Source organism: Aotus nancymaae, unplaced genomic scaffold (genome assembly GCF_030222135.1).
Source record: "Aotus nancymaae isolate 86718 unplaced genomic scaffold, 86718_ANA_hifiasm-v0.15.2.pri h1tg000040l, whole genome shotgun sequence".
Lineage (NCBI taxonomy): Eukaryota > Metazoa > Chordata > Mammalia > Primates > Aotidae > Aotus > Aotus nancymaae.
The window spans coordinates 35,257,434-35,275,258 of record NW_026988454.1 but is presented as its reverse complement, the minus strand read 5'-3'; the positions used below and the strand labels follow the sequence as shown (position 1 = coordinate 35,275,258).

At 37.4% G+C, this 17,825-nt stretch overlaps 1 protein-coding gene across 1 annotated transcript in view; it reads right to left on the bottom strand.

Moving 5' to 3' along the window:
• The window catches only part of MOXD1 (monooxygenase DBH like 1), a 108,818-nt gene that overhangs the window by 6,675 nt on the left and 84,318 nt on the right, over window positions 1-17,825 (bottom strand). The window contains exon 10 of the mRNA XM_012474526.3: window positions 16,434-16,576. Coding sequence (XP_012329949.2) covers window positions 16,434-16,576 — 143 coding nt within the window. The remainder of the gene's footprint in view (window positions 1-16,433; window positions 16,577-17,825) is intronic.

The following is a 17,825-nucleotide window of genomic DNA, read 5'->3' as shown; positions in this document are numbered from 1 at the left end:
GTGCAAAACTTCTATATTGAAAAACCACAAAAAAAGTGCTTAGAGAAATGAAAGAACAGTAAATAAGAGAAGAGGCATACCATGTTCATAGATTAGAAGACTCAATATTGTTAAGGTATTAATTCTATCAAATTATATAGAAATTGAATATAATCCCAATCAAATCCCAGCAGGTCCTTTTTTTAAATGAAATTGACAAGTTTATTTATATATATGAGAAAATAGAATGAACCTAGACTATCAAAATAATTTTGGGAAAAAATAACAAAGTTTGGAGACCTACATTTAAGACTTCCTACAAAACTATAATAATTAGGCGTGGTTTTAGAGTAAGGCTAACCATATAGAGCAATGAAACAGAATAGAAAAGTTCAGGAAGAACCAATATAAGGACATATAATTTTCCAGCAAATATTCCACAGTAATTCAATAGTAAAAAGGTAGTTTTCTTTCATCAAATGGTTCTTGAACAACTTGATAGCTATATGAAAAACAATGAATGTTGAATTCACCTCACACTACACACAAAAATGTGTTCAAAATGGATCCACCTAAATGTAAAAGCTAAAACTATAAAATTTTCAGGGGAAAAAACAGGAGAAAGTCTTCCCTTGAGTAGGCAAAGATTTATTAGCCAGGATATCAAAAGCACAAAACAAACAAAAAAATTATGAAACAAACTTGAACTAATACAGCTAAAAATGAAAGTCAAACCACAGACTGGGAGAAATTATCTGTAAACATGCATTCAACAGAGTACTTACATCCAAAGTATAAAGAACTCTTATAATTCAATAATAAGAAAACAATTTAATTAACAATGAAAAAAAATCCTAATAAACAATTTAAAAAAATACACAGCTGTCCTTGGTATCCATGGGGGACTGAGGATAGCAAAACCTGTGATGTTCAGGACACTTATATAAAATGATGTGGTAGTTATATATAACCTATGCACATCCTCCCACCTACTTTAAATTATCTCTAGGCTACTTATAATACCTAATACAATGTAAATGCCATGTAGATGGTTATTATGCTGCATTGTTTAGGGAATCATGACAATAAAAATATGCTGTACATGTTCAATATAAATGCAATTTTTTTCAAACTTCTTTATCTGAAGTTGGTTGAATCCATGGATGCAGAACCCATGTTCTGCATTTGTAAAAGCAGAGGACTGACTGTGTATACACACACACACACACACACACACACACGTATGTGTACGTATATATGCATATATCTGTGTGTGTGTGTATATACATATACAACTTCAGGATAATTCTCTGGGTGGCCTTGGACCAATTCAATCCATTCTCATTTTTGCTTATAGTTCTCAAGAATAACTACAGAATGTGCTGGAAATGCAACATCTTGAGATAGGAAGGGACTGACTGGAATAGCCCAGGTTCTGTTCCAGTACCCCTCAATAGGGTTTGAATGTTCACATCCCTCCAAAACTCATGTTGAAATCTAATCTCCACTGCAGTGTATTAAGAGGTGGGGCCTTGAAGAAGTAATTAGGTCAAGAGGGTTCCACACTCATAAATGGAATTAGTGCCCTTATAAAAGAGGCTTGTGGGAAACTTCCACTTGTACCTTCTACCCTGTGACAACACAGCAAGAAGGTGCCATCTTGGAAGTGGAGAGCAAGCCCTCAGCAGACATTGAAACTGCTGGTGCCTTTATTTTGGATTTTCCCATCCCCAGAACAATAAGCAATAATTTTCTGTAGTTTGTAAATTACCCAGTCTAAGCTATTTCGTTATCACACCCCAAGCAAACTAAGAGACTCCCTCCCTGCAAACAGAGTGTCCTTCAGTGCTTTAGCCCAGAATCTCACATTGCCCTGGGATATAAAATCAATAATGGGCTGCTTTTCAAGGTCTCTCAGCTGCAATGCAACTGGGACATGTACAGTAGAGGCTCCATCCATTCCAGGCAAATTTCCTGAGCCTTGGGGAACTGGTTTGCAATAAATTCTAGGATTCTGTTGTTCTCACTGCCTATCTGTAAGCAATAAACCCATTTAATGTAACTTGTTGTGTATAAGTGTGTTCTTACTGGACTCAGACAACCTGCACAGTGAATCTGCTTTACAATAATGAATAAGCATGGGAAAGAGGCTCAGTATCATTAGTCAGAAAGAAAATGGAAGATAAAGCCATAATAAAATGCCACTAGACACACATTAAAATGGGTAAAATGCAAAATACTGAAAATACAAAGTACTACTAAGAATATTGAGTAACAAGAGTTCTTACACATTACTGGTAGGAATAAAAAAGCTGGTATTTCAAGAACATTTTGAGAGTCTTATGGAGTAAACATAAACTTAGCATACAACCCAGTGATTCCACATGGAACATTAACCCAGAAAGTTGAAAACACATGTCTATATAAGGACTAACGTGATAATGTTCATAGTGGCTTTCTTCATTACATCCAGAAACGCACAGTCCAAAGGTCTTTCAACTGGTGAATTAATAAATAAATTGTGGTGTCTCCACACAAGGAAATACTACTCAGCAATAAAAAGGAATGAATTGCTGATACATCCACCAGCATAAATGAATCTCAGAAACATTCTGAGTAAAAGAAGCCAGGCATGAAAGAGTACATAATATATGATCCTATTTATATAAAATCTAGAAAAGATAAAACTAATGTATGGTGACAGAAGGCAGGTGTGCAGTTTCCTGGGGCTTTGAATGAGAGGTGGGATTGTCTCCAGACAGGTATAAGAGAACTTTTCAGGAGGGATGGAAATGGTCTGTATCTTGTTTGTGATGGAGCCAAACAGGTGTATATATCTGATAAAACCGTCTAACAGTACATTTAAAATAGATACATATTATCATATGTAAGTTACACTTCAAGCAATAGGGCTATAAAAAATAAAGACAAAATAGATAAAAATATATCATCAACAAGCAGTCAAAAAAGAGATATAACACGATGCCATAAACTTTACAGTCTAATTGTTAAAGAAGAACACCAGCAATTCTAACTTAACCAGGTACAACTTTCAATCTTCCCTATCAGTGGTCCAACTGTTTTACCACCAGGGACCAGTTTCATGGAAAACAATATTGCATGGACTGGGGAGTAGATGAGTGGGGATGGTTTTGGGATTATTCAAGCACATTACATTTATTGTGCACTTTATTTCTATTATTACACCGTAACATATAATGAAATAATTATACAACTCACTATAATGTAGACTCAGTGGGATCCCTGAGCTTGTTTTCCTGCTCAGATAGTCCCATCTGGGGGTGATGGGAGACAGTAACAGATTATCAGGCATTACATTCTCACAAAGAGTGTACAACCTAGATCCTTCACATGTGCAGTTCACCATAGGGTTCACTCTCCATAAGAATCTAATGTTGCTGCTGATCTGACAGGAGGTGAAGTTCACACAGAAATGCAAGTGATGGGGAGCAGCTGTAAATACAGATGAAGCTTTGCTCGCTTGCCTGCCACTCACCTCCTACTGTGTGGCCTGGGGGTTGGAGACCTCTGCTCCCCATAGTCTCTGAGCAAATAAATGTTGGAAAGTTCACTGTAAAATGGAGTCTCCCTGCTAGAAAGGAAAGCTTGAGGGCTGCAACAAAGTTGACTACATTATATAAAGCGTGGGCCGTTACTCTGTGGATAGTGATTCAGTCCCAACCAGGTAAGAAACTTCCTTGGGCAGACTTTAAATAACATAAAACCTGTACATTCTAATATTGAGTACATAGTCCCATCCCTGCACCCTAACCTCTTTAAAAATATAGGAGCATATTTACCTAAAATACGTCACCAAAACCTCAAACTGTGGTGTGGAGAGAAAGAAAACTAGGCTCACACATGCCTAAAATGAAGTCAAGGGTTCACCTACATTGTTATCAGAGCAAAAACAAGTTTTGGATGAAAGTGTCTCAGCATAAGCAAGAAATAAGACAATAACCATGTCAACATATGGTGAAAAGAAAATTGTATCATATTAATTGTAAAGAGACAGGAACAACTGGGCCTAGAAGAAAATAAAAATTAATTATACTGGAGATAATTCCAACAAGGATTTCATGTTATAAGCTTATTTAATTACATGAATTCAATGAAATAAGAGCTCAAATACAAGATGATAAAACAACAAAATGAGATGAAAAGGGAGACAAATTTAAGACACAATAAATTTAGCACCAAATAAATTAGAAAATGCAAGATGCAGAAAAGCACTCTTGTTGGGGGAGGGGGATGAAGTCTCTCTCTCTGCCCAGGTTGGAGTGCAATTGCACCATCTCAGCTCACTGCAACCTCCACCTCCCAGATTTAAGTGATTCTCCTGTCTCAGTCTCCCGGGTAGGTGCATGCCACCACACCTAGCTAATTTTTGTACTTTTTGTAGAGATGGAGTTTCACCATGTTGTCCAGGCTGGTCTCAAACTCCTGACCTCAAGTCATCTGCCAGTCTTGGCCTCCCAAACTGCTGGGATTACAGGCATGAGCCACTACACCCAGCCCAGAAAAACACTCTTGAAAAATTGTAAGAGAAAATGCCTGAGGAAAAAGCCCAAATAGATTTTTAAAAATTTTGTAGATATAATACAAGAAAATTTCTCTGAAATGAAGAAAACAAGTGAATATATGTAATGAAAGAACACTTTGTGGGGGTGGGGCCAAGATGACTGACTAGAAACAGTGGTGTTCAGAGGTTCCCATCAAAACAATACCATAATAAGCATGTGACTCCTTCACCGACGACCAAGGTATCCAGGTTCTCTCATCAAAACTGACTAGGAGGCTGGTGTGACCCATGGAGAGAAGGAAGAGCAGTTTAGTGTGGCAGCCCACCTGAGAGTCACAAAGGGCAGGGGAGCCCCCTCCCCTCAGCCAAGTGAGGCAGTGAGTGAGTATGCTACCCAGCTGGGGAAACTGTGCTTTTTTCACAGAACTGTGCAACTCATGCATCTGAAGATCCTAATTGCAAACCCATGCCATCGCCATCGGGGTCTAGCATGCAGATTCTCAACATTCTCTCAGCTGGAATCTGCTTAAGCCTATAGAACTCCAAGGGCCAGTGGTGACCAACACTGCAGCTGCCTGCTGTCTAAGCTGTTTAAGCTCCTTGGGAGAGGGGCAGCAGCCAGCACTGGGACTTACAACTGCCTAACATACTAAGCTCCCTGGGCTGGGGAAGGGCAGCATCCATCTCTATAGCTCCAGGCTGCACTTTTCTCCTGCTGGAGCCAGGGAAGCTGGATGACTTGGTCCCAAGACTTGTCCCCCACAGACCAACACACCGGCTGTGGCTGTCTTCCACCAGAGTGCCTCTTCAGGCCTGACCCATCCTTCCTTACTGGGTGGCACTTTCCTGCAAGAACTCCAATGACTCCAGCCAGAGGCTCAGAGAGAGAACCTATATCTTCTTAGTCCTGAACCCCTAGCAGGAGGGGTGGCCACAGTCTCTGTGGACCAGTAGACTTAGCCTTTCCTTCTGGTAGTTCTGAGGAATCCAGGCAGTCCAGATGAGTGGGTTTTCCCCTAGCAAGGCGCACCCCGTCCACCAAGGGACAAAGTGCTTTGTTAAATGAGTCCTGTTCCCTGTGCCACACAACTGGGTGAGACCCTCCAACAGGATTGTCACACACCCTGTACAGAAGCAATCCTCTGGCACAGCTTGGTGCTCCTTGAGGTCAGAGGTCCCAGAAGAAGGAGCATGCACCCATCTTTGCTGTTCTCCAGCCTCCTTGAGTGACATCTCCAAGTGTGGGAGTGAATCAGATGAATAGGGCCTGAAATGAACCCCCAGCAAACTGCAGCAGCCGTACAGAAGACAGATCTGACCATTGAAAGAAAAACAAGCAGAAAGCAACAACAATGGCATCAACAAAAAGCCCCCACAAAACCCCATCCAAGGATCAGCAGTCTCAAAGGCCAAAGCTAGACAAACTCATGAAGATGAGAATTAGTGAACAAATGCTGAAAATTCAAAAGGCCAGAGTGCCTCTTCTCCTCCAAATGATTGCAATATCTCTCCATCCAGGGCACAGAACTGGATGGAGGATCAGATAGATGAATTAACAGAAATAGGCTTCAGAAAGTGGGTAATAAAAACTAATCTAAGCTAAAGGAGCATGTTCTAACCCAATGCAAAGAAGCTAATAATTTTAATAAAAGGTTGAGGAACTGCTAACAAGAATAATCAGTTTAGAGAGGAACATAAACGACCTGATGGTGCTGAAAAACACAGCACGAGAACTTTGTGAAGCATACACAAATATCAATAGCCAAATCGACAAAGTGGAAGAAAGGATATCAGAGTTTGAAGGCCACTTTGCTGAAATAAGACATGCAGACAAGACTAGAGAAAAAAGAATGAAAAGCAATGAACAAAGCCTCCAAGAAATATGGGACTTCATAAAAAGACTGAACCTATGACTGATTGGAGTACCAGAAGGAGATGGGGAAATGGAAAAATGCTGGAAAATACACTTCAGAATGTTATCCAGGAGAACTTCTCCAATCTAAAAGACAGGCCAACATGCAAATTCAGGAAATGCAGAGAACAGTATTAACATACTCCATGAGATCAACCCCAAAACACAGAATCGTCAGATTCTCCAAGGTCAAAATATAGGAAAAACTATTAAGGGCAGCCAGAGAGAAAAGCCAGGTCACCTATAAAGCAAAGCCCATCAGATTAACAGCAGACCTCTCAGTAGAAACTCTATAAGCCAGAAGAGATTGGGGGCCAATATTCAACATTCTTAAAGAATTCTCCACCCAGAATTTCATATTCAGTCAAACTAAGCTTCATAAGTGAAGGAGACATAAAATCCTTTTCAGACAAACAAATGCTGAGGGATTTTGCTACCACCAGGCCTGACCTGGAAGAGCTCCTGAAAGAAGCACTAAATCTGGAAAGGAAAAACTGGTACCAGCCACTGCAAAAACACACCAAAATATAAAGACCAATGACACTATGAAGAAACTGCATCAACTAGTGTGTGAAATAATCAAATAGCAGCATGATGACAGGACCAGATTCACACATAACAATATTAACCTTAAATGTAAATAGGCCAATGCTCCAATTAAAAGACACAGACTGGAAATTGGATAAAGAGTCAAGACCCATCATTGTGCTGTATTCAGGAGACCCGTCTCTCATGCAAAGACACACATAGGCTCACAACAAAGGGATGGAGGGAAATTTGCCAAGCAAATTGAAAGCAAAAAAAAACAAAAAAAGGCAGCCGGATGTGGTGGCTTACACCTATAATCCCAGCACTTTGGGAGGCCGAGGCGGGTGGATCATGAGGTCAAGAGATCGAGACCATCCTGATCAACATGGTGAAACCCTGTATCTACTAAAAATACGAAAATTAGCTGGGCATGGTGGCGCACACCTGTTGTCCCAGCTACTCGGGAGGCTGAGGCAGGAGAATTGCCTGAACCCAGGAGGCGGAGGTTGCAGTGAGCCGAGATCACGCCATTGCACTCCAGCCTGGGTAACAAGAGTGAAACTCCGTCTCAAAAAAAAAAAAAAAAAAACAAAGAAGAGCATTATATAATGGTAAAGGGGAAAATTCAACAAGATCTAACTATTCTAAATATATATGCACTCAATATAGGAGCACCCAGATTCATAAAACAAGTTCTTAGAGACCTACAAAGACTTAGATTCCCACACAATAATAGTGGGAGATTTTAACACCCCACTCTCAGTATTAGACGGATCAACAGGACAGAAAATTAACAAGGATAATTAGGACCTGAACTCAGCTCTGAATCAAGTGGACCTAGTAAACGTCTACAGAATTCTCTACCCCAAACCAACAGAATATACATTCTTTTCAGTGCCACATGGCACTTATTCTAAAATCAACCACATAATTGGAAGTAAAACACTCAGAGAATGCAAAAGAACTCAAATCATAAAAAACAGTCCCTCAGACCACAGTGCAATCAAATTAGAACTCAGAATTAAGAAACTAACTCTAAACCACACAAATACATGGAAATTGAACAACCTGCTCCTGAATGACTCTTGGGTAAATAATAAAATCAAAACAGAAAAGAAGTTCTTTGAATCCAACAGAAAATGTACAAGAATCTCTGGGACACAGCTAAAGCATTGTTAAGAGTGACATTTATAGCACTAAATGCCCACATCAGAAAGCTAGAAAGATCTCAAATAAACACCCTAACATCACAGTTAAAAGAGCTAGAGAGACAAGAGCAAACTAATCCAAAAGCTAGCAGAAGACAAGAAATAACTAAGGTCAGAGAAAAATTGACAGAGATAGAGACAAGAAAAAAACTCTCCAAAAAAATCAATGAATTCAGGAGCTGTTTTTTTTTTTTTGAAAAAATTAACAAAATAGACCAATAGCTAGACTAATAAAGAAGAGAGAGAAGAATCAAATAGACACAATAAAAAATGATAAAGGGAATGTCATCACTGATCCCACAGAAATACAAACAACCATCACAAAATACTATAAACACCTATATGGAAACAAAGTAGAAAATCTAGAAGAAATGGATAAGTTCCTGGACACATACACCGTCACAAGACTAAACCAGGAAGAAGTCGGATCCCTGAACAGACCAATATCAAGTTCTGAAATTGAGGTAGTAATTAATAACCTACCAACTAATAAAAGCCCATGACCAGATGGATTCACAGCTGAATTTCTACCAGAGGTACAAAGAGTAGCTGGTACATTCCTTCTGCAACTATTACAAACAAATGAAAAGGAGGGACTCTCCCTAACTCATTTTATGAAGCCAGCATCATTCTGATACCGAAACCAGGAAGAAACACAACAACAAAAAGGAAAACTTCAGGCCGATATTCCTGATGAACATTGAGGCAAAAATCCTTAATATAATACTGACAAACCGAATCCAGCAGCACATCAAAAAAGTAATCCACCAGAGTGCCTCTTCAGGCCTGACCCATCCTTGACCCATGATCAAGTTGGCTTTATCAATACAAGGCTGGTTCAACACATGCAAATCAATAAACATAACCTATCATGTAAATAGAATCAAAGAAAAAACCACTATTGATATAATATGATTATCTCAATAGATGCACAAAAGGCCTTGATAAAATTCAACATCTCTTCATCTTAAAAATCCTCAATAAACAAGGTATTAATGGAAATATCTCAAAATAATAAAAGCTATTTATGTCAATGCCACAGCCAATATCATACTGAATGGGCAAAAGCCAAGGCATCCCTTTGAAAACCACCACAAGACAAGGATCCCCTCTCTCACCACTCTTATTCGACATAGTATTGGATATTCTGGCCGGGGCAATCAGGGAATAGAAAGAAGCAAAGGGTATTTGAATAGGAAGTCAAATTGTCTCTGTTTGCAGATGACATAATTTTGTATTTAGAAAACCCCATCATCTCATCCCCCAAACTCCTTAAACTGATAAGCAACTTCAGCAAAGTCTCAGGATACAATCAATGTGCAAAACTCACAAGCATTCCTTTACACCAACAATAGATAAGCAGAGAGCCAAATCATGAATGAACTTCCATTCACAATCACTAAAAAGAGAATAAAATACCTAGGAGTACAGCTCACAGGGATGTGACGGACCTCTTGAAGGAGAACTACAAACCATTGCTCAAATAAATAAAAGAGGACACAAACAAATGGAAAAACATTCCATTCTCACGGATAGGAAGAATCAATATTGTGAAAATGGCCATACTGCCCAATGTAATTTATAGATTCAATGCTACTGCCATCAAACTACCATCAACATTCTTCACAGAATTAGCAAAATCTGTTTTAAATTTCACATGGGATTAAAGAATACCCTGTATAACTAAGACCATCCTAAGCAAAAAGAACAAAGCTGGAGGCATCAGGCTGCCTGTCTTCAAACTATACTACAAGGCTACGTAACCAAAATGGCATGGTACTGGTACAAAAACAGACATACAGACCAATGGAGCAGAACAGAGACCTCAGAAATAACACCACACAGCTACAACCATCTGCTCTTCAACAAATCTGACAAAAACAAGCAATGGGGAAAGAATCACCTATTCACTAAATGGTACTGGGAAAACTAGCTAGCCATAGGCAGAAAACTGAAACTGAACCCCTTCCTTAACACCTTATGCAAAAATTAACTCAAGATGGATTAAAGACTTAAGTGTAAAACCCCAAATCATAAAAACCCTAGAAGAAAATCTAGACAATACCATTCAGGACATAGGCATGGGCAAAGACTTCATGACAAAAATGCCAAAAGCAATTGCAACAAAATCCAAAACTGACAAATGGTATCTAATTAAACTAAAGAGCTCTTGCACAGCAAAAGAAACTATCATCAGAGCTAAAAGACAACCTACAGAATGGGAGAAAATTTTTGCCATCTACCCATCCAACAAAGGTCTAATACCTAGAACTTACAGGGAACTTAAACAAATTTACAAGAAAAAAACCAAAAATCCCATCAAAAAGCCAGCAAAGGATATGAACAGATACTTCTCAAAAGATGGCATGTATGTGGCCAACAAACATGAGAAAAAGCTCAACATCACTGATCGTCAGAGAAATTCAAATCAAAACCACAATGAGATACCACCTTATGCCAGTCAGAATGGCAATTATTAAAAAGTAAGGCAACAACAGATGCTGGCAAGGCATGGAGAAATACGAACACTTTCACACTGTTGGTGGTTATGAAAATTAGTTCCACCACTGTGGAAGACAGTATGGCAATTTGTCAAGGATCTAGAACTACAACTACCATTTGACCCAGCAATCCCACTACTGGGTATATACCCAAAAGAATATAAATTATTCTACTATAAAGACACATGTACTTGTATGTTTATTGCAGCACTGTTTACAATAGCAAAGATATGAAACTAACCCAAATGCCCATCAATGATAGACTGGATACAGAAAATGTGGTACATACACACTATGGAATACTATGCTGCCATAAAAAGGAATGAGATCATGTCCTTTCCAGGGACATGGATGAAGCTGGAGTTGGAAGCCATCATCCTCAGCAAACTAACACAGGAACAGAAAAACAAACACCACATACTTTCACTCATAAATGGGAGCTGAACAATAAGAACACATGGACACAGAGAGGGGAATAACACACACCAGGGCCTGTTGGGGGTTGGGGGGTGAGGGAAGGGAATTTAGAAGATGGGTCAACAGGTGCAGCAAACCACCATGGCACACATATACCCATGTAACAAATCTGCACTTTCTGCATATGTAGCCTGTTTTTGTTTTTGTTTTTTAGAATTTTAAAAAAAGAGAATACTTTGTGTTCCAGGAAAACTTAATTCAGATCCTCAACACTAAAGTGTATTCAATTTAACATATGAATTCTAGAGGTAAAGGAAACATTCTTCCATTTATCCAGGGAGATCTCCCAAGGGAAAGAAATATGAACCCAAAATACTATATCCAACCAAAGTGCTGTCCAAATAAAAGTGTAGAATTCCCAAAGGGAATTTGAGGCATAAGGCACTCAGAAGCCTTTACTGATTAGACAACTTGAAGATAAAATCCTAACGATTCAAATTTAAAACTCATTAAAGTAGAAATCATAAAGATTATGGTTATCTTTTTATGTCACCAGGCTGGAGTGAAGTGGCACCATCTTGGCTCACTGCAACCTCCACCTCCCAGGTTCAAACGATTCTCCTGCCTCAGTCTCCCAAGTAACTGGGATTACAGGCATGCATCACCACTCCCAGCTAATTTTTGTATTTTTAGTAGAGACGGGGTTTCATCATGTTTGCCAGGATGGTCTTGTTATCACTGAATCAATTTATATATACAAGTCATGTTAAATATTCTGGAAATGATAGTCTCATAATTAAGTGTAAAAATTAAAAATCTCAAAAATATTAAAATTATAATAAAAATAATAGGTACTTGGTGGTGTAGAAAGCAGAGGTGGAAAAAACATGAAAGTATAAATGTCTTCATCTTTCATGACCTAAAATTAAAACGCATAGTGAATCTAATGACTTAATGATTTTGTGATCTGTTTTCTCAACATTTGAGATCCCCTTTATAAAATATTATTTCTTGTGGTTAAAAACAACACCAACAATATTTATTTGAATTTCAACAAATGATCAGTTTTACTTTAGTTTCTTTCTTATGAGTTAAAACAAAATTAAAATTCAATGGTTTTGTTTAAAATTCTGCACAAATTACATTCTTACAACAGTATTTAATCAATTCATTTTATGTAGATATGTACATATTCAGATGTTTATAATAACATTCAATCAACATATCAGCAATGTTTATGTTGAGTAGAATTTGAGGTGGTTGCTTTTGCCTTTTTTATAACAACTTGTTCAGCATTACCTGAACATTTTATAATAAGCGTGTGTGAGTTTTAAGTAATAAAAATATAAAGTGATTTTTCCTGTAAAGAGAAAGAGAAACAGCTATTTGATTCTTTTTTAGGAACAGAACTAATAACTTTCCATCACTTAAATCTCACAAGGCCTGCATATTCAGTCTTGATTTATGGTACAACAGGGAATACACAATTTATCTAAATTCATTATCTATTTTGTTATTTGATCTTTGTGAGGTTTTGTTCTTCCTTAAGACTTGCCAGATATGTAGGAGGCAGAGAGAAACAGCACCCTCCAGAACAGACAATAAAATTGAGACAAGATGTAGTTATCTCATCTTTCTATCAATCCTTCCTAGGACTGCTTTAGAATGCTTAAAATAAAATGTAGCACAGATTAATCATTATATGAAAAGCACAGAATAGAAAAGTTTTGCTCATATGTCATATGATTTTTTTAGTATTGTATCCTGAATATCAATTAGTAATAATTCTTTAAAGCAAAACAGAAAAAAAGCACCTAAGCCATTTCTCATTCCGATTTCTGAGCCAGCACCTTGTTAGTTTGGCCTTCACTATCATTTATGTCACTGTGGTGAAGAACTAGATTTGAACATCTAATTTAAAGTCTAAATACGTATTTTTAAATAGAGGCTCTTTTGTGCTCATATTTTTGAGGAATAAGTAAACCATGAAGTTAAATGGATTTTGTTCTTTTTTCCTTTTTTTTTTTTTTTTTGGCAGTGGAGAATGACATCATGTCAAAACTAGCCTTGTTCTGTAAATCAATTTTCCCTGTCTTTCCAAATGATGAAAATTCAACTTGAGTATTTCCTGAAGGAAACCAAAGGTATGGACACTGGTGGATCTCATTGGGAAACAGTAACTGAGCATTTTTAGAGGCTCCATACTATTTAAACTTAAAAATATATATAGGCTGTAGAATGCATTTCAATCATCTTGCAAACATACAGCCTTTAATATCCATTTGTTTTTAACATTCTCTCAAATTAACCATCGATTAGAAAAAGTTTCCATTCAATATGCAAAAAATATTCTAAATGAGAAAAAGACTACTCAAGGCTAAGTAAGGAACAATATAACATCAATATTTGAAAACCAAGATTATAGCCTAGTGTTTTTAAATGATATTTTATGTGATGCTGGCATTTTTGTTGTTTTAATTTGTTACATATGTAATTATTTATTTGTTATATATTTATGTATATGTATATATCTGCCTATATGTGCATGTTATATGGAGAGAAAGAGATCAGAGACCAGACACAAACCCCAGCTCTCCCTTTTATTATGTACTATATGATGCTGAATAATTTCTGTTTCCTTTTTTTTTTTTTTCTTCTCTTTTTTGAGACGGAGTTTCGCTCTTGTTAGCCAGGCTGGAGTGCAATGGCGCGATCTCGGCTCATCGCAACCTCCGCCTCCTGGGTTCAGGCAATTCTCCTGCCTCAGCCTACTGAGTAGCTGGGATTACAGGCACGCACCACCGTGCCCAGCTAATTTTTTGTATTTTTAGTAGATACGGGGTTTCACCATGTTGACCAGGATGGTCTCGATCTCTTGACCTCATGATCCACCTGCCTCGGCCTCCCAAAGTGCTGGGATTACAGGCGTGAGCCACCACGCCCGGCCGGATGCTGAATAATATCTTAATCTCTTGGTTTTTATTTCCTCCCCTATAAAACTGGGATTCCATGTCCTGATCTACCTATTGGAGTTGTGTAACAATGAATTAAATAAAAACATGCATATGAATATACTCAGTAAACTATAAACCAATTTATGTAAGCATTTTGTTATTTTTGTTTTTATTTTAGTAGACATAGGTATTTCTTCTAGTGGTCATTTCGTTGTTTGGATAAAAATTATCCAACAGTAAAACCTATCTATGAATGATAAATTTAATTCAAAAAGAGAGGTGGTTCTCAGTTCATAATTTATAATCCCTATAATATTTAGGCACAAAAACTTGACCATATTTCTATTCTCCTTCAGCATTTGCATTTTACCATATCCTCACTGAATGTTTTTCCACTCTGTCCTTAAAATACACGTCTCAAAACTCTATGTGTATATTTTCTCTAATTACATTATTTCCTTTCATTTTGAAAAGTAATAATCATTAGAAAAATCTTCTTTATATTAAAAGAAATTCAGCCACCCCCAAATCTCCACCAGCCATTTTAATTCCTCTCACTGACATCACTAAGAATAGATAAGAATAGATACACCAACCTTAATATATCCAAAATAGAATTCTCAATATCAGCCTCGGGCATGTTCCCCTAACAGCATTCACACATCATCACTGAGCGTTTCTCTGCTTTATCCCTCACTGCCTCCCTGAAATGCCATTGATCAACGAGGCTGTGGGTGCTCCTTTCAAAAGGTAACCTGAATGGAACATGTCTCATGAACTCGGTGTCACAACCTTGACACAACTTACCCTCATCCATCAGCTAGACAATCACAAGTTTCCTGATATTCTTTCCAATCTAGCCCTCCTAGAGTCTTTCTCAACACAGTAACCAAATTGACTTTGTTTATATCCTTAAATTGCTTCCCTTTGCACTTAAAGCCCAAGGCCTTATGTTGCCCATCATGTCCTAAATAATGTGGTCCCACCTGCTCTCATATGTCCTCACTTATCTCTATCATACTTCACTCTTCTCCAGCCAAATGCACTCTCTTGCTGCTCCACAAACATGGTAAGTTCAGACTCACCACAGGCTCATTACACTGGCTCTTTTTCCTGTGTAGTATTTGCATATCTCTACAGCTGGCTCCTTATCATGTAGGTCACTGCTCAAATATCACCAACTCAGAGAGGCTTTCTTTATCCTATTAATAAAAGCTACATACTTCCTTCACTGTTTTGTCTTCATAACATCTGTTACTATTTAAAATATCATATTTGTTTTTTTGCTTATTACCTCTTCCTCACTCCAGAATATAATCTTAAGAGGACAGGAATAATAAGAATCTTGTCTATTTTATCTTAAATAGCTCCTATGATATACAATTGTACCTGAAGAGTTAACATAATGGGCCCACCTCAGAAAGGCCTGCTTGCAAGGATAACCCTTGGCAGGTGCCTAGAAACTAAAATAGTAAACAATTTCCTATACTGATATGAACTTTCTCTAAATGATAAGAGTGACTCATTGTGCCTAGACTGTGCAAACAAGGCAGTTTATGCTGAACACCTGCTTTCCATCTGGAAGTTTGGAATTTTAGTAAGTGGCAGGCAGAGAGCACCTATACGACTAGTTCCTCTAAAAAACTCTGGGCACTGAATCTGTGATGAGATTCTCCAATAGACAACATTTCATACATGTTGTTACAATTTGATGATGGTGGAATTTGGTGCATTCTGGATGACTGCACTGAGAAAGAGCTCTTGGAAGCTTGCACCTGGTTTCCTCTGGACTTTGTTCCATATCTTTTTGCTTTGTATGCTTTCACCTTAATAAATATTTTCCATGAATACAGCCATTTGCTGAGTCCTTTAGGTACTCCTAGCAAATCACAGAACCTGAGGGTAGTCTTGGGGACTCTGGACATAGTAATTAAAAAGCTTACTTGGTCTCCCAAGTTAAAAGTAATCAAATAGAGGCTGGGTGTGGTGGCTCATGCCTGTAATCCCAGCACTTTGGGAGGTCAAGGTTGGTGGATCACAAGGTCAAGAGATCAAGACCATCCTGCCCAACATGGTGAAACCTTGTCTCTACTAAAAATACAAAAATTAGCTGGGTGTGGTGGTGCACCCCTGTAATCACAGCTACTTGGGAGCCTAAGGCTGGAGAATTGCTTGAACCTGGAAAGCAGAGATTGAAGTGAGCTGAGATCGCACCACTGCACTCCAGCCTAGTGACAGAGCAAGATTCCATCTCAGAAAAAAAAAAAAATAATCAAATGAAACAAACAGTACATAAAAATTTCTATAACATGGTAATGGATCACATATGACAATAAAGCCCATCTTTCTCTGGAGTACATTACCTCATCATGAAATACATTTACTACTTACGTTACTGGTCTATAGATTTCCTTAACACCAATGAACTGAAGTTGTTCCATAATGTCTGGAATACTTGCACATCGAGTAAGATTAATTCTTGGGTAATAAAGAAGGTATGAGAGACACATTTCATTTCTGGTGCTTAGTCCTCCCTGAAAACAGATAGTTTATTTAGCGAAGTATGTGTTCTACCACCTTTGACGTTTAAAGCAGGTAAGTCATCAATGACATACATTTCCTTCCAGTATTAAATTTAATAAATCTTAAAACTGAAAAGTAAAAATGTGGCTTTTTTAAAAGGTAGTGACACAATTAAAAATTAATAGAATTATTTCCACTTTTAAAATCTGCCTTTCTTAAATAACCTAATAAAATTCTGCTGATGAGAAGTAAACTTTTCAACACAGTGAACATTTCAGAGAAACATAAAGGTGTTTGGTTAGCATAATACCAATCAATCAGTCTGATGGAATTTTGGCAAGAAATTTTTCTGATTTAATTGAATTTTCTAGAATCTTGTCTTCATGTGTATAAACATTAGCCACTGCAAAACACAGGGGAGAAAGATTTTATATTTTGAATCCAGGTAGTTACTTATCTAATAAAATTTGGGAAAAGATTGAAGACCCTCAAAAGAACAGAATCCAGGCTTACTTCAACATATTATCTAATATGTCTAATTTCAACCAAAAATCATTAAGCAGGAAAAGAAATAGGAAACTATTATCTATATTCAAGGAGGAAAAGTCAGTAGAAATGGAATGTAAGATTGAGATGCTGGATTTATCAGACAATGACTTGAAAGCAGATGAAAATATGTTCAATAAAGCTGTTTAAAAAGTTTTCAAAGAGTTGAAGAAAAATATATTTAAGTAATTAAAGGCAAATATGTTAAAAATGAGTGAACAGATAGAGAATGACATCAGAGAAAGAAAAGCATTTTTTAAAATAGAAATTCTAGAGCTGAGAGGTACCAAAATGGAATAAAAGCTTTACAGGATGAGCTCGACAGCAGGTTTCAAATGAGCAAGGAAAATATCAGTGAACCTGAAGATTAATCAATAGAAATTGTCTTACTCAAAGAACGGAGAGATAAAAGATGAAAGAAAAGTGAAAATACTTCAGAAATCTGTGGGACAATATTAAATGTTCTAGCATTGATGTCTAAAATATATGTATGTTTTCATGTATGTTAATACATGTAATTGAAGTTCCAGAATGAGAGGGAGAAGACAAAAACGTAAAAAAATATTAAAAGGAATAATGCCTGAAATAATCCCCAATTTAATGAAAAACATTAACTTGCAGACCCAAGAAGCTCAACAAAAGCCAAAGGTAAATACAGAAAGCCATACCTAGACACATCACAGTCATACTGCTGAAAGCCAAAGACAAGAGAAA